The following is a 19,578-nucleotide window of genomic DNA, read 5'->3' as shown; positions in this document are numbered from 1 at the left end:
AGATTTTGTTATTTGTATCCTTCATTCTTCACAACTATTAGCATTATTATTAAATATTTCAGTCCTGTATATGTAATTTGATGCAATCAGTGAGCCATACAGCCTAAGGAGCATTTGTACGTAGCTACCGAACAAATAACGTGGGTAATGTGAACTGGGGAATGGCGGGACGTGGGGTGGGGGTGGATTGTGACGCAATCCACATTATCAGGGTATGCCAATAGTTTACAAGTCATGTTTGTTTCAGCGCGTCGACACGTGGGCAAGTTTCTCAGTGACTTGCTGAAGGTCGTAGACAAACCATCGGTAGCTGGATTCGACCACGTGAAGATTTCGGACCGAATGAACACTTCGATATAAGATGAAGTACAGCATTATATACACATTTATTGACAACATTTATGCGTGATCATTAAAGCAAATATAAATTAGCCAGAAAGGAAAAGTGCCCGGAAGTACAAACCGTATGATTGGAGCATTTCCCACCGATAACAATGAGGACCCAGTGGTACATCCATAACCATTTCAGCGTCAGTTCATTTTGCTTTCCCCAAAAATGACAGCAGGGGTATCTACAAATTCCTAGTGATGTAAAAGCAATCACATTTAACAACTCTTCCCCGGCCCACCCTTGCCACTTAATACCGACTAAAGTTATCCATTGTAATTTGAAAAGACGAACGCTCACTGGGCATAATGGAACACATATACATCCCGTGGTCTTCCGTTCACAAAATTCACCTCGTGTCTTTCAAGACATTTACAAAATCCCCACATTATCATTTTATTTGAGGTCGTTAAAAGCTAACAAAATCACAACTAATCCACATGGAATCTGAGAAGGAAATTCTTTTCAGTTTGATTGATTGAATGACGAGTGTTTGATTCTGTATTCAACAGCATTTCATTTATATTACGGCCGTCGTCGACATGATTGATTGATTGATTGGTTGATTGATTGATTGGACAAGGATTTTTCACTCACATGATGTCAATCATAAGGTACAAAACTGGAGTTCTCGGAGTAAACAAACCTCCAGACTTTGAAGCCACAGCCAAAACAGCCACAGCTGGATTTGAACTCATGACCTTATTGGTCAGTGGCTTTATTCATATACGCCAGAGCGATGGTCCTCGTCATGATTGGAGACCACCACGGAGTATAACAGAACAACTTGCCCACACATACTGATTTTAACAATCTGTATGATATCAATTTGTACCTCATAATGAAGGAAAGCTTCATGTCAGACCACTTACGGCCATGTGAGCTACGAGCTCTAACTACCTATTGCTACTAAGGCCAGAAGAATTGATGATTTTAATTGATATATTTACTTGATGGGTGTTTTACCTCATACTCAAGAATGTGTAATTTACAGGACGACAACCAGCATTATGGTGGGGAGGAAACCCGGCAAAGCCTTGAGGAAACCTTCGACCATCCACAGGTTGTTGCCACACCTTCCCACCTACAACCCAACAGGAAGCCAGTATGAGCTGGACTTGAACTTATGACTATCTGCAGGTTGATGGCAGATCTTTCCACGTGAAAAACAGAAATGAAGCAGGTGAATCTTGAACATATCTTGTCCAAGCTGGTTAATGCTGGACAAATTTCACATTTCCTCAGTTCATGCAACGGTTACATCGCCTTTACAATACATACATTCAGCAAAAAGTGTATAATACATTTTTTTTAACAAATAATCAGCAAATACATGGAACAGAAAGAGTCTTTAAAAACTGTTTGGAATTTGTCATTGTGACCATAAATGAAAAGACAGAATGATGAAGAGCGTTTTTCTTTACTTAAACACTTGTCACTTCAGGTTGCCTTAATATTACCCTCTTTCTGATTTGCATATCCACTATTATTAAACATTTACTGTAATAAAGGTGCCATTTCTTATGGACCTTGAGCTTAGAAACAGGCTCTTCATTCCTCTTAATATTTGAATATCAATGACGTTTGAGACTCACAATTTTGAGTTTGAGAGTTAAAATGTGATAAAAAAATAAGAATGTTATGTAACAGTGTTTTTTAAATTCAGATAATACCCTAAATCCTTCACAAATTCAATCACTGAAATATAACTTCAGATGAAATTTGAAAATATAATTCATAAGATTTTGAAGGTCTGAGGAAACATGAATTATGACTGGCACAGAAAATATAAAATACCTCAGATAACATTTCTCTACACTGAAAAAGGCATTCTTATGGATATATAACTTCTTGCTTTATACTTCTTGGTTTGTATATCCATAAGAATGCCTTGTTCGGTGTACTTTCATCCCAACTTCTAAATACCACTCAAACAACATTTCTGTAACAGGCCAATACATGCAATAAGCCTGTGGCTATATATTTTTAGGATTTAGGGGTAACCACATAAATAAAATTAAGAAAAAAAAACAACAATCTTTCTGTTATAAAAACTTATGCAATGTTTGCGGTATGCCATGGAACTTTTTTCATTTGAAATAAATATCAATGAGTTTAAAGTTAATGTATTTATTTTGATTATAATCCTTTCATCTGAGACATTAATTCCTCCAAACTTTGATCTGAGGTATCCACTGTTCCAGAGTCATCCTGAAATCAAAAGAAATTGTTTCAATCATAACAAGCATTCTGGACACAATACCATAATATTCAATAAAAAAATAAAATATTGCTACAGCTATGATGTGATTCTAAGAATTATATCTTTCAAAAAAGTTTGTATACAATGTATTTATTTTATATTTATTTATTAGATAGGTGTGGTGTTTTATTTTGTATATTTGAGGGATTTTTGGTGGGTCTGCATTTTGGATTGTCCCAGTCTAGACCACTGGTTTTGGTCAAGAAGGTCCCGGGTTCAAAACAAGCTCAAACACGAGTCAGGTCAATAAATACAACATTTGTTTTTCATTTAATACAATAATAATAATAAAAATTTTAACACCTTACCTTCTTTGAGGCATAAACAATTTCAAGAACATTTTTATTTACAAAATTTCAATAAAAATTGTTGAAGCTTTGATCAAATTTAGTGAAACAAAAAATAATAAAAGATAACACTATAAAATTGTTCTACTGGACAAAGTATATTATTTACTGACGTTGCTGCGACAACCTATCGCCTTCAACAAAGTAACGTGTTAAACAAAAAGAATTCCTACTTATACAAAAACAAGGTGAACAAACCAGAATGTACAAGTTTCATGGAGAACACAGTTCACGTTCCCAGCTGAAGTATACAATGGATCTATACAAATTTAAAAAATGAGACAACTGGACCTGGTATATAGTGACAGAATTTGAATATAATACAGTTTTACACGGGTGAACAAATTTTACCATATTGAGGTACATTTACATGAGCTAATTAACATTTTTTCAATACTGTGTCCCAGGTGTGTGATAAGTCAAACCTGAGTCCTCCATTGCGGTTTAGGGTGAGATTTTTAACCGTTACGAAAATGGCTTCCTTAACTTCTCTCTCAAACCAATGGGGTTTGTTAGATAAAATATTGACGTTATCCCCATTAAAACTGTGGCCTGAATTACATATATGCTGGAACACAGCAGAATCATAGCCACTAGATGCCGGTTTTTGATGTTGTTTAACACGGTTACTTAGTGGCCGCTGTGTTTCACCAATATATGAATCCCTGCATGAATTTTCACCACATTTTATTTCATACACCACACCACTTATCTTGTCTTTGGTTATAGTACTAGTAGTACTTGTTGTTTGTATGTCGGTGGTTTTCAGGGCATTGTGAATAGCCCAGCTTTGATATCCACGGGCTTTCAGTGCTTTTTGTATGTGGGTGTTCTCAACCTGTAAAGCAGTGTCACTGCTTATTACTGTTTTATCCCTTTTAAAGAGTGTTTTAACTACACCTAGTTTTTGATTAAGCGGGTGGTGTGACAGAAAGTCAAAATAAAGGTCTGTATGCGTAGGCTTTCGGTAACCAGTAACCTCAAGTGTCCGCTCCTCATTAACCGAAACCAAGGTGTCCAAAAAGGAAATTTGATAATTTGTCATTATCTCCATAGTAAACTGTATATTGCTATCAATGCTGTTTAAATGATTGAAAAAAGCTTTGACTTTTAACCAAGTGTCGTCGACGTATCAAAACCAATGTGACGGTGGTGTTCCAGTGAATGTAGATAGCGCTTTTTGCTCAAAAGATTCCATGAATATGTTGGCTACAATTGGCGACACAGGCGATCCCATGGCACATCCATGCGTTTGCTTGTGTAGTTTACCATTATTGGAAAAATACTTCATGTTTAGACATAATTCAAGCAACTGACAAATTTGTGTAGGTGAGAGTTTCGTGCGTGTAGACAAAGTGACATCATTATGTAGTGCACCAGAAACAGCATCTACGGCATTAGCAACAGGAATACTAGTAAAAAGGTTAACGACATCAAATGATACTAATGTGTCACCTTCATCTAATTTGATATTATATATCTTACAAACAAAATCTTGAGAGCTTTTTGACATGATGTTGAATATTTCCAACCAGCGGTTGGGTTACACAAGCAAGATGTTTAACAAGCTGATAGGTAACCGATCCTATAGATGACACAATGGGTCTATCAGGTATATTCAACTATTCAAATTTTTGGAAGACCTTTGATGGATGGAGGATTCTCAGAGGATGGATATAACCTTTGCTTTAACCTAAAGTCAATACAATCAGGTTTTAATAACTCATTCAATTTTTCAATAATAGTTCTTTTAGAACGTTTTGTGGGATCAGTCTTGAGCAGTTCATATGTACTCTGATCACACTACAGAGTCAACATTTTCTGATGACATTTCTCTCTGTCCATAACGACAGTACGCCCACCTTTGTCGGCAGGTAGAATTCTTTTTGTTCAACACCTTACTCTGCTCAAGGCGATAGGCTGTCGCCACAACGTCAGTAAATAATATACATTGTCAAGTCGAAGAGTTTTATAGTGTTATCTTTTATAGTATACTAACGTGGATGTCTGAAAATCTACATTCCTATAATTAAAAAATAAGATGACAATTAAAGGTCCCTGTCTTGAAAAGAAAAGGCAATCAGAACTGAGTGTTCTTGGATATGAACTCTCGAACGAACTTACCTTTTCACTGTCTGCAGGTTTGGTATATGCTACCCGAACACCTTCCGTCAACTCCGGCTTGTCACCTTCCGCAGCTTTCAATTCTTCCTCTGTTGTTTCAGAGACCAGTTGAATTTCTGCAGCACAAAAAAACATAAAAAATTAGGGACGAGAAAAGTGGATTGCTATTCTGTAATTCTGACACATGTCAGTATGTTATACATGGAGCTGAACACGACTCGCTGATGACAATATGCAATAAATTACAGTAGAAAGACATAGGCTGTAGTAGAAAGGAAACTAGCAGAAAGTATACTGATGGCTTGCCACTGACAACCTTAAATGACTAATCTGTAAGTTACTCAATTTACCAGTTTCTCACAGCTCTACTGAGTTCAGAAAGTGGGTAAGATGATATCCTTGCGAGAAGTTTCAGCCCCAAAAATAATATTTTATGACGCTAAATTTGAGGTTGGGGGGGGGGGGGGCAGGTGTGTGGAGGGGTTATGCGTGGCTCAGTTCGTTAGCTCGCAAGCTCAGCACAATGACCCAGGAGTCTCTCACCAATGTGGTCGCTGTGAGGTTCAAGTCCAGCTCATGCTGGCTTCTCCAGCTGTAAGTGGGAAGGTCTGCAGCAACCTGCAGATGGTCCGTGGGTTTCGGTTTCCACTCATCATAATGCTGGCTGCCGTCGTATAAGTGAAATATTCTTGAGTACGGCATAAAACACCAATCAAACAAATAAATGACGCTTATTGTATTTTTTGGTCAAAATCTAAACAGATTAAAGGTAAAAACTGTATACTGGTTGTTGACAAGCCTATACCACCAGAAATTCTTCAATTAATAAGTAACATAGAACAAATTACCCCATGGATTTTCATCGTGGACTATTTCTTCAACAATTTCTTCTTTCTTCTCTTCTTTGGGTTTAGCAGCTTCTCGTTTCTGTAAAAAAAAATATTCCTTTTTCTCTTATTTATTGTTGTTTTCTCCCCTAAAAAACTCATAAAATACAACCCTGTAGATTGCTTGACATATTATTCATTGTATCTGGGTTTTTCCACTAAATTTAAATCCCAGTGTTGTTGTAATTAAAGTCCTACTTCTGTGATGTGTCACAGTAGACACCAGACATGACACCTGTATCAAAATTTTACACCGACAATGACACTAAATGTGACACCCCATCCACCTCCAATAAACATATACAGTATTAGCAAGGCATTATACACTGATAATCCAACATGGTTAGCACCAAACACAAACAATTTTTCGTTAATTATGATTGATTGTTGGCTCCCATGTAATAACTGCTTCAAATAATATAATTTTTATAAAATTTAGATTTATTTTCATGCACTTTAGATTAACTTTGACAATTAGGATTTAGATGGCCCTTGAATAAGTTTTTTGCATACTTGGCACCGGACATAAATTCTTAGAGAACTTTGACCTGGATGGTAACAAAAATATGGTGCCAATCTCAACTTGCAGTAATACACCGTTAATGCATGATGATGATTATCATCATCAACACCATCATTAGTATGAACACCATTATCATCACCACTGACACCCTTGTCATCATTTACATAATTAACACCCTCATCATCATCATTAACATCATCATCAAACCATCAACAAAAAAGTCATCAACATCAGCAGCAGTTCAACATCCTTGTCTTCAACATCAACATCCTTGTTATCAACATCAGAAGCAATATCATCAACAACCTTGTCATCAACATCAGCATCATCAACACCTTGTCATCAACATCATCAACAACCATGCCATCAACATCATCAGAAGCAGCATCATCAACAACCCTTGTCATCATTAACATAATTAACACCCTCATCATCATCAGCACGTCAACAAAAAAGTCATCAACATCAGCAACATCATCAACAGCCTGTCATCAACATCATCATCAGCATCAGCCTTGTCATCAACATCATCAGAGGCAGTATCATCAACAGCCTTGTCATCAACATCATTACAAGAAGCATCATCAACAGCCTTGTCATCAACATCATCACCAACAGCCTTGTCATCAACATCATCACCAACAGCCTTGTCATCAACATCATCAGAAGCAGCGTCATCAGCAGCCTTGTCATCAACATCATCAGAAGCAGTGTCCATCAGCAGCCTTGTCATCAATATCATCAGAGGCAGTATCATCAACAACCTTGTCATCAACATCATCATCAACAACCTTGTCATCAACATCATCAGAAGCACCATCATCAACAACCTTGTCATCAACACCATCACAAACACTTAATCATCATAGTCAACATCATCATCTACATCATCACAAACGTCAACATAACCTGACAACAAAGATTAACATTTTCACCTGAAATTCGGTCTGCTGTTTTTTGACAGTATCGGTCATCACACTGAGGTTTGGTTTCATGGCCATTTTGGGGAAGAAATCTTGTAGCGCATTGTAACCTAAATAGAACGATACGTCTCCAAACTGAAGCAGATATCTGAAAGTCACACAAACAACAGCACTGATAAGCTTTGTTTTTTTTAAATTTTGATAAATGTGCTGTGACCAAAAAAATGTGAAAAATGGCAGCATTCTGTTGTAAAAATTAAGTTGCTGGTAAAGACATGCTGCAGAAAAACCATTCTGCTGAGCTGTAACCATTTGATGAACCATGTTTGGCATCTCACAGAAAATTGTGTTTGATATGTTCGGCAAAAAATGCTTTGTTTGAACTTAGCTTCCACTCAAATTTCTGAACAAAACAAAACCCACATGCAGAGCAACCTTGACCTACTTTAGGGTATTCTGCACAAGAAATCCTGCCACAACGGCCATTGTTGTAGGGAGACTCGCCGCGCACACGCCTTCTCGCTTTAATGTCTTCTCATCAGTTTTTGTTGCCACAACCAAAGGAGGGGCACACTGTATATGAAAAAAAAAGTCAATAACTAATGGCAAATAACTAATTTATATTATTTTAGACCAATGGTAAAGCAGCTCCAGTTTTTAATGTCCTGTTCCATAGCTCAACTGTTTCCCTGTTCAAGTTTTTGGGCCGAAGCCATTTGATTTTCTTAGAGTCAGTTATAGAGAGTTCGCTTCCACAGCCTGACACAATGATTGCTCCCATTTAATTTTTACACATTTGATAGTGTTAAGCACATTGTGACATGTTTTTCTTTGTGATTTGAAGGTAGAATTTTTTTGTGTAAGCATAGTCCTAAAACTGTTTAAATAGTTACCTAAAATGCAAAGGATACCTTCCACAACAATGTTTCACACACTGTAATATCTTAACCTCTGTTGTAACATTGTTACACTTTCATATGTTCGTACATTTTACCCCTGTTACATTACTGCATTACGGGACTTGAACTGTATATCACCATATATCTCATCCTCACTTTGTTAAGGTTTGTTACCAATGAGAGCATTATTCAATACTTTGTTACACATTGTTTATACCAAACGTGAGAATATCCAATATTTTGAGCAAAACCAGATGTTTTTTCAGGAATAATGAATTGCACGTGGCTGGAGGCCAGAGGCCACATGCTCAACTGTTACTTTGTTCCAAAATCAGAACATGAAATTGTTCCATGCTTCAGGAATTATGAATTATGAACAAGACACAGCATTCTCACATTTACATGTACACTGTTACGTTTTGCTACAAATGTGAACATAAACATAACACTGTATGACCAGATACATCACTCTCTTAAGTCTTTGTTACACTGTTCTACTTTGCTACAAATGAGAACATGACATCACTCCATACTTAGCCAGGAATAACAAGGCATTTCTCCAGGAAGAAACAATTGCAGTGTGATGAGATACAGCATTCCCAATGTTACTTTGTTACTCTGTTTATGACCAGATACATCACTCTCTTAGTCTTTGTTACATTGTTCCACTTTGCTACAAATGAGAACATGACAGATTTGTTACTTTGCTACACTTTGTTACCAATCAGAAAATATCTTCCCACACTTACAGGAAAAGAAGAAATTTTTCCAGGAATGATAAAGTCTTTTATGACCAATTACAGCATTCTAACTTTTACACTTTGTTACCAATGACAAGAATGTTTGTTACTTCGTTCCACTTGGATACAAATGAGAATATACTATAATCCCACACTTACAGCAAAACAAGACGTTTCTCCAGGAATGATAAACTGTATATGACCAGAGACTGCATTTTCACTGACCCCAGACTCCATCCAGTTCTGGCCAATTTCATTACACGCCTAAAAAAAGAAAAAAAAAAAAAAGAAAAAAGGGTGGTACGATGATTCACTGATTGTTAAATAGCTCAGCGGGGCCCTATTTTACACAGGCTTGAAATCAGATCCTGGTTTTAGTGGATCTACTTGAGCTTGCCATAAGCGGCAACTACTAAGTCTTAGACACGTTCTACTTTTATGTGTTTTGAATCATCTAGTTGCATCCAGATTAGCAAACGGGCATAAAAATTGTGCTTTGATGCATTTCACATTCTAAGCCTTGAGAAAAAATAATTAATGCAATTGTTGAAACAGCAAGCCATTTTGATCTGATGACTGTGAAGTAACAGGTTTATTTTATCTGATTTGTGAAGTAGACAAAGAGACAGGAAGTTGAGGGCAAAATATTAAATTCAATGAGGAAGAATACAGTAACAAATAAACTATCAAAAAAGTGCCACAAAAAAAAAAAAAAAGGATACGACATTACCGTATTTATGGCCATCCTGGCTTCAAAGTTATCCACACAGCTCAACACCAAATCTACAGGGCCTTTACCAGACAAGTTACCTTCCCTACAAGTAAAATACAGGTAAAAATAACATCAAAAACATACCTGTATCTTTTGTTGAGACACATCAAGAAAAATCAATGTAAGCCACATGGACATAAGCCATACATGTAAGCAACATAGACATAAACCATACATGTAAGCGACATGGACATAAACCATACATGTAAGCCACATGGACATAAACCATACATGTAAGCCACATGGACATAAACCATACATGTAAGCGACATGGACATAAACCATACACGTAAGCCACATGGACATAAACCAGACACGTAGGCAACATGGACATAAACCATACATGTAAGCGACATGGACATAAACCATACACGTAAGCCACATTGACATAAACCATACATGTAAGCAATATGGACATAAACCATACACGTAAGCCACATGGACATAAACCAGACACGTAGGCAACATGGACATAAACCAGACACGTAAGCAACATGGACATAAACCATATATGTAAGCGACATAGACATAAACCATACATGCAAGCAATGTGGGCATTAACCATACATGCAAGCAATGTGGACATAAACCATACATGTAAGTCACATGGACATAAACCATACATGTATGCGACAGGGAGATAAACCATACATGTAAGCAACATGGACATAAACCATACATGTAAGCGACATGGACATAAACCATACATGCAAGCAATGTGGACATAAACCATACATGTAAGCCACACGGACATAAACCATGCATGTAAGCCACATGGACATAAACCATACATGTAAGTCACACGGACATAAACCAGACACGTAGGCAACATGGACATAAACCAGACACGTAAGCAACATGGACATAAACCATATATGTAAGCGACATAGACATAAACCATACATGCAAGCAATGTGGGCATAAACCATACATGCAAGCAATGTGGACATAAACCATACATGTAAGCCACATGGACATAAACCATACATGTATGCGACAGGGAGATAAACCATACATGTAAGCAACATGGACATAAACCATACATGTAAGCCACATGGACATAAACCATACATGCAAGCAATGTGGACATAAACCATACATGTAAGCCACATGGACATAAACCATACATGTATGCGACATGGACATAAACCATACATGTAAGCAACATGGACATAAACCATACATGTAAGCGACATGGACATAAACCATACATGCAAGCAATGTGGACATAAACCATACATGTAAGCCACACGGACATAAACCATACATGTAAGCCACACGGACATAAACCATACATGTAAGCGACACGGACATAAACCATACATGTAAGCGACATGGACATAAACCATACATGTAAGCGAAACGGACATAAACCATACATGTAAGCCACACGGACATAAACCATACATGTAAGCGACACGGACATAAACCATATATGTAAGCCACACGGACATAAACCATACATGTAAGCCACATGGACATAACCCATACATGTAAGCCACATGGACATAAACCATACATGTAAGCAACATGGACATAAACCATACATGTATGCGACACGGACATAAACCATACATGTAAGCGACACGGACATAAACCATACATGTAAGCGACATGGACATAAACCATACACGTAAGCGACATGGACATAAACCATACATGTAAGCGACACGGACATAAACCATATATGTAAGCCACACGGACATAAACCATACATGTAAGCCACATGGACATAACCCATACATGTAAGCCACATGGACATAAACCATACATGTAAGCAACATGGACATAAACCATACATGTATGCGACACGGACATAAACCATACATGTAAGCGACACGGACATAAACCATACATGTAAGCGACATGGACATAAACCATACATGTAAGCGACACGGACATAAACCATACATGTAAGCGACACGGACATAAACCATACAAGCAAGCAATGTGGACATAAACCATACATGTAAGCCACATGGACATAAACCATACATGTAAGCCACATGGACATAAACCATACAAGCAAGCAATGTGGACATAAACCATACATGTAAGCGACATGGACATAAACCATACATGTAAGCGACACGGACATAAACCATACATGTAAGCGACACGGACATAAACCATACAAGCAAGCAATGTGGACATAAACCATGCATGTAAGCCACATGGATATAAACCATACATGTAAGCCACATGGACATAAACCATACATGTAAGTCACATGGACATAAACCATACATGTAAGCCACATGGACATAAACCATACATGTAAGCAACACGGACATAAACCATACAAGCAAGCAATGTGGACATAAACCATGCATGTAAGCCACATGGATATAAACCATACATGTAAGCCACATGGACATAAACCATACATGTAAGCCACACGGACATAAACCATACATGTAAGCCACATGGACATAAACCATACATGTAAGCCACATGGACATAAACCATACATGTAAGCGACACGGACATAAACCATACATGTAAGCGACACGGACATAAACCATACAAGCAAGCAATGTGGACATAAACCATGCATGTAAGCCACATGGATATAAACCATACATGTAAGCCACATGGACATAAACCATGCGTGTAAGCCACATGGACATAAACCATGCATGTAAGCCACATGCACATAAACCATACATGTAAGCCACACGGACATAAACCATACATGCAAGCAATGTGGGCATAAACCATACATGTAAGCCACACGGACATAACCCATACATGTAAGCGACATGGACATAAACCATACATGTAAGCGACACGGACATAAACCATACATGTAAGCGACACGGACATAAACCATACATGTAAGCGACATGGACATAAACCATACATGTAAGCGACACGGACATAAACCATACATGTAAGCGACACGGACATAAACCATACAAGCAAGCAATGTGGACATAAACCATGCATGTAAGCCACATGGATATAAACCATACATGTAAGCCACATGGACATAAACCATGTGTGTAAGCCACATGGACATAAACCATGCATGTAAGCCACATGGACATAAACCATACATGTAAGCGACATGGACATAAACCATACATGTAAGCCACACGGACATAAACCATACATGCAAGCAATGTGGGCATAAACCATACATGTAAGCCACACGGACATAACCCATACATGTAAGCCACATGGACATAAACCATACATGTAAGCGACACGGACATAAACCATACATGTAAGCGACACGGACATAAACCATACATGTAAGCGACACGGACATAAACCATACAAGCAAGCAATGTGGACATAAACCATGCGTGTAAGCCACACGGACATAAACCATACATGTAAGCCACATGGACATAAACCATACATGTAAGCCACATGGACATAAACCATGCGTGTAAGCCACATGGACATAAACCATACATGTAAGCCACATTGACATAAACCATACATGTAAGCAAAATGGACATAAACCATACATGTAAGCCACACGGACATAAACCAGACACGTAGGCAACATGGACATAAACCATACATGTAAGCCACACGGACATAAACCATACATGTAAGCCACATTGACATAAACCATACATGTAAGCGACATGGACATAAACCATACATGTAAGCGACATGGACATAAACCATACATGTAAGCGACATGGACATAAACCATACATGTAAGCAACGTGGACATAAACCATACATGTAAGCAATGTGGACATAAACCACACATGTATGCGACACCGACATAAATGATACATGTAAGCCACATGGACATAAACCATACATGTAAGCCACATGGACATAAACCATACATGTAAGCCACATGGACATAAACCATGCGTGTAAGCCACATGGACATAAACCATACATGTAAGCCACATTGACATAAACCATACATGTAAGCGACATGGACATAAACCATACATGTAAGTCACATGGACATAAACCATACATGTAAACAACACGGACATAAACCATACATGTAAGCGACACAGACATAAACCATACATGTAAGCGACATGGACATAAACCAGACACGTAAGCCACATGGACATAAACCATACATGTAAGCCACACGGACATAAACCAGACACGTAAGCCACATGGACATAAACCATACATGTAAGCCACACGGACATAAACCATACATGTAAGCCACATTGACATAAACCATACATGTAAGCGACATGGACATAAACCATACATGTAAGCAACATGGACATAAACCATACATGTAAGTCACATGGACATAAACCATACATGTAAACAACACGGACATAAACCATACATGTAAGCGACACAGACATAAACCATACATGTAAGCGACATGGACATAAACCATACATGTAAGCAACACGGACATAAACCATACATGTAAGCAACACGGACATAAACCATGCATGTAAGCCACATGGACATAAACCATACATGTAAGCAATACGGACATAAACCATACATGTAAGCAACGTGGACATAAACCATACATGTAAGCAACGTGGACACAAACCATACATGTAAGCGACATGGACCTAAACCATACATGTAAGCCACATGGACATAAACCATACATGTAAGCGACATGGACATAAACCATACATGTAAGCAACATGGACATAGACCATACACGTTAGCCACATGGACATAAACCATACATGTAAGCAATACGGACATAAACCATACATGTAAGCAATGTGGACATAAACCATACATGTAAGCAACGTGGACACAAACCATACATGTAAGCGACAGGGAGATAAACCATACATGTAAGCCACATGGACATAAACCATACATGTAAGCCACATGGACATAAACCATACATGTAAGCGACATGGACATAAACCATACATGTAAGCAACGTGGACATAAACCATACATGTAAGCAATGTGGACATAAACCACACATGTATGCGACACCGACATAAATGATACATGTAAGCCACATGGACATAAACCATACATGTAAGCCACATGGACATAAACCATACATGTAAGCCACATGGACATAAACCATACATATAAGCCACATGGACATAAACCATGCATGTAAGCCACATGGACATAAACCATGCGTGTAAGCCACATGGACATAAACCATACATGTAAGCCACATGGACATAAACCATACATGCAAGAGTTTGAAATTATCAATACCCTAATTTCTCAATGTTTTAGCATATAAAGGAACAAATTCAGTGCTATTTATGCATGTTATTAATTTAATTTTGGAGACAAAACTACATTACATGGATTGGTCAATTTTAGGGCTTTCCAAAAAGTATGCTATTATCAGTCTACACAGACAAATGCCCTCAGAATTTGCTTGAATACACACTTTACAAACATGCTAAAAGGTTGAAGAATTACAGTATATATCATGCAGTATATTACAGTATGTATCATGCAGTATATTACAGTATATATCATGCAGCATATTACAGTATATATTACACAGTATATTACAGTATATCACAGTATATATCACGTCTATGAGGTGATTATCGCTATGATCTGGACTCTGAGGTCATTAATTTTATTCTGAGCTCCTAAAACAAGGGTGAATGATTAAACAGTTTGATTCCTGTCTCTCTCCAGTTCAGAATCAAAACTATTGAGAGAGGGCATACGCTTTGGAAACTTCAACATTCAACCCACGGATAATAAACTAAAATTCTTACATGATATGTATATATATTGTTTTAAAACACTTACTTCAATCTTTCCATGAAGTGACTAAAATTATCCATAGTAGTGATGTTGTAATTGTGAACTTCGAATTCAACGTCTGGGTTGATTTCTCTGTCAGGTTATAAAAACATTGCATCAAAATTATTTATTTATTGTTTTACGCCTTGGAATTTTTCACTTATCAGTTTTACTGGTGTACAGGAGACCGAAGCACTGACCTTTGGCAGGTACTGACAAACTTTCCCACATGTGACGTACAGATGTGCGCACAATATTGGTGGAAGACAAGTGGTCTTCAATCAAAGCTAAAGTGTAAATAGCCAAGCAAGAGTCAACCTCTTTATTGTGAACAAGGCCTCATAAGCAGTGAGAAAATTGCAACAAAAATATAAAAATAAACAGGTCACACAGACTTTGGCACATTGCCTATTTTTGATTCTTAATCATTGTTGGATATTTTTTCTCCTTTATTTTAAGCACTCTTTCCTCATTACACAAAATTCAACTCCATTTCATACAATAACTACAGAGGTGAGAATATTAAAAAGACTCATGACTTGCCGAAAATACAATAGAGGTTACACATTGCATTTTACACTTTCTTTCAAACACTCCATGGAATATATTCTCATCACCTCCATATGTTCAAGTGTTGGCAAACACAGCTTCAAACCCCATTACACTGTATATCTATTAACAACTTAGCAATTTTAATTCTACTACCATAAAATACCAAAACAATCGAGCTATGTACCAAAGAACTTTTAAAAGTGAAAATCTCCACGGTTAGTGCGCCAGAGTGATGCAATGACCCCGGAACCTCTCATTAATACTGTCACACTGAGATCAAGTCCAGCTCATGCTGGCTTCATCTCTGGCTGTACATGGGAAGGCCTTGCAGATACCTGCAGATGGTCATGGCTTTTCCCCGGACTCTGACCGGTCTCCTCCCATTATAATGCTGGCTGCCATTGTATAAGTGAAATACCAATCAAATAAATGAATAAACTCAAGTGAAAAACAAAATACTTGTACAAATCATGGAACCGAAAAACATCAAGAACTATTAGGGGCAATATCTAAATAACATTTGTTTATTAAACTTGCTGATACTAATTTGAAACAACAGTCTAGAGCAGGAGTTGTCTTCCCTTACCTTAGTGTCCTCTCGGCAGCTTCGACTTTGCTCAGGCCAGCCTGATGTGGTTGATAGAAGAGACGGTTCATGTTTGCTAATTCCACTTTGTCATAGTCAAACAGGAGAAGCTGGCGAAAAAGAGAAATCCACCAATGAAAAATTAATTTTAATTTTGCCCGGATTAAGGCTACATGTGCTTCAATAATTACTAAATTTCACCTAAACTTTAGTATGTTTCAAGTGACACATTTCTAACTCATTCTGATTGATTCATCCACTTTTAAGAGTTTGTTACGACATTTGCTTACTTTCTTATCAGAAAAATTCCATTGTTGGCACCAAAAGTATCATTTTGAGGCCTTTATGTGCCTTTGAAAGTGCATTTTTAGGTCCTAAACTTTAGGTGAAGTACGGTAAGTAGATTTTACTAAAGCCTCAATGCTATGCAAATGAGGGATAACAACTGATTAGAATGCAGTTGTCTTGTCTCCGCTAGATGTAGTTTGACCAATCATAAGGCATTTTTCACAATGAATATTACACAACTGGTCGGCCAAGGAATGAAACACCCTTATTTAAACATAGTGCCCAACTGACAGTGCATTTGTTTTGTTCTAAATAATAATACATGTAATAGGTTACTGTCAGTACATAATGGTTCTATTTGAGAAATCACAAAATTGAATGCTATCCAAACAAAGTTCAAATTAATCCCCTATAGGTACAGTACAAACATAACAAATATTTCAGACCGCTAAGAAGTACAGTTTTTAAACCTGACAGATTAAATGCAAAAAGTTGTCTTTTCTTGTACCTGTAGGGGGCTATTTTGCATGATATATGTCACTTCTGTTAAACTGAACAGCATGAACTACATCTGAAATCACATTCTCACCTTATATTCAGTTTTTAAAATAGAAGAGTGATTAAGTCAAAGTTGAAAGATTTTATAGTACACAAGAAAGCAGCACTTAGATTTGAACATCCAACACCAAAAATACAGGCAATATACACAACTGTAAATTCAAGAAATTGTTTTGTCCCACCATAACAGACTTGCCCATCTAGAATTACATTACCTTTCCTATTCCACATCTGGTGAGCATCTCTGCGGTAACGCTCCCAACTCCGCCCACTCCAACAACAGCCACAGTGAAATCTCTGATCCTCTGCAATGGGAAACAGGATTGCTTAGTAGAAAAAAAATGGCTAAACAATGGTTCTTTTTGCCACAGATCATGTAATTGTTAAATGTTATATCTCTTTGAGGCCAAACATGCTATTAATGTTTACGCCCTCAATCCCTCCCCCTCCCTCCAAAGAGTCACAAGATAATATAAAAACACCACATTCTATGTGAATCACAATTTAAAGCGATTCATTTACTAAAAAAAAACATTTAAGAAATCAAGTCTACAGCTTATTTTCATTTCCTACCTCGTAATTGTCAACAATTCCCATCCTCTTCAGGGCCATCAGCCGGCTAAATGTGGAACAAATTATCAAAAAGGTAATTCACTGAATGAATATATGAAGATGAAAAGGAAAGGTCATGTGGTGAGGCTCAATCAAACAAGCTGAAATACATCTAAAAAATTACTAATTAGCTTGCCAGTATAAGGGATATCGCACAATAGTCTAGCTATTTCAAAGTTCTTATATCCATAAAACATTTGGCATAACTCATTAAAAAAAATTCTAAAAAATTTCCAACTCCTTCCCACTCAGGAACTCAGTGTTAAGATCAACATCAGAAATTTAAAATAACATGTAGTCTATCTGGATGGATTTAATCCCATGTATGTGTAAAATTTTCCCCACCGATGCTAATTCAGCGAGCTAAATGATCTCCCTCCTTATTTAACTCTCCGACATTTATCTTGCCTGTCTCGAATGAATGTAAAAAATGGAGGCAGTACAATTAACGTTGTTGAATTGGGCCTACCCCAATGGATGTATTAGAAAAAAGACAATATATCAAGAAAAAAGTAAAAGAACTGATGATTATCATAATGAAAGTAAATACCACCAGTTCACATGAACATCAAATGCTCAGTATAAACATTGTTTATGCCCGGTCACAGTCTGTCAAATACCTGTAAGGATTTGAATCCACAACTTCCGAACTCATTTCGGTGATTTTTTGACGGACAGTGGTCGAGCCGGCCTCGGCATTTTTCTGCTTTTCTCGTTTTAGTTCCTCCTCAAGCGCTTTCACGCGTTTCTTGAGCTTTTCTACTGAAGCCATTCTACATTAACTATCAATAAACAACTTTTGAAAACGCTAAGAGCGTCTGATCCACTTATTCACGTCTTTCTAGCAAAACAGCTGTCAGATTTCCGTGGTTTTGCTGTCCACGTGTTGATTACTTCCTGAAAACAGTCTCTTTGCGCCTCTCTAAACAGAAGACTTACATCAAGGCCAGTAACTCACACGGTGGTTACAAATACCTCCACGTGGGTTTCTTTATGTGGGCGGTCATATCATTATTATAGATTCGTTGCATACGACATTTGCCTAAAGTAAGAAATATAAATAAATCATTCAATGATCCTGGGATCTGATGCAAGAATGTGGCAGACAATAACTAAATCACCACAACATGGTTGCTGGTTAATTACTGTAGAATTTTTTTGGTTACCATGGAGCTAAGAACATTGTAGGCTGCTGGTATTTACATGTGCCTACCAATTAACAGTACAAAAAATTCATGTGATTATCAACCCATGCAATACAGCAGGCAAAGCAATGGATTATCAGGATACCAATTAAACTCCAAGAAACGACAGACAGTGCGTTTCTATTCCTTATTTCGGTTCATTAAACGGTTTTCAGAGAAGATTCTCTGATGAAGGTTCAATAAATGAACCAAAATATATACA

At 37.4% G+C, this 19,578-nt stretch overlaps 1 protein-coding gene across 1 annotated transcript; it reads right to left on the bottom strand.

Moving 5' to 3' along the window:
• Positions 1-369: 369 nt before the first annotated feature.
• LOC135464633 (ubiquitin-like modifier-activating enzyme 5) lies at positions 370-19,032 on the bottom strand. Its single transcript, XM_064742091.1, has 12 exons — positions 18,792-19,032; positions 18,133-18,178; positions 17,775-17,864; positions 16,714-16,823; positions 15,582-15,668; positions 9,825-9,909; positions 9,254-9,358; positions 7,901-8,028; positions 7,468-7,603; positions 5,971-6,049; positions 5,123-5,238; positions 370-2,599 (listed from the first exon to the last, which is right to left on the bottom strand). Exons 1-12 carry the CDS (start codon positions 18,941-18,943, stop codon positions 2,528-2,530), a joined length of 1,206 nt encoding a protein of 401 aa, XP_064598161.1. The 5' UTR covers positions 18,944-19,032; the 3' UTR covers positions 370-2,527.
• Positions 19,033-19,578: the final 546 nt, after the last annotated feature.

This window comes from Liolophura sinensis, chromosome 4, assembly GCF_032854445.1.
Source record: "Liolophura sinensis isolate JHLJ2023 chromosome 4, CUHK_Ljap_v2, whole genome shotgun sequence".
NCBI classification, from domain to species: Eukaryota; Metazoa; Mollusca; class Polyplacophora; order Chitonida; family Chitonidae; genus Liolophura; species Liolophura sinensis.
Note: the sequence above shows the minus strand (reverse complement) of the source record. Positions and strands in the feature narration are given on the sequence as shown.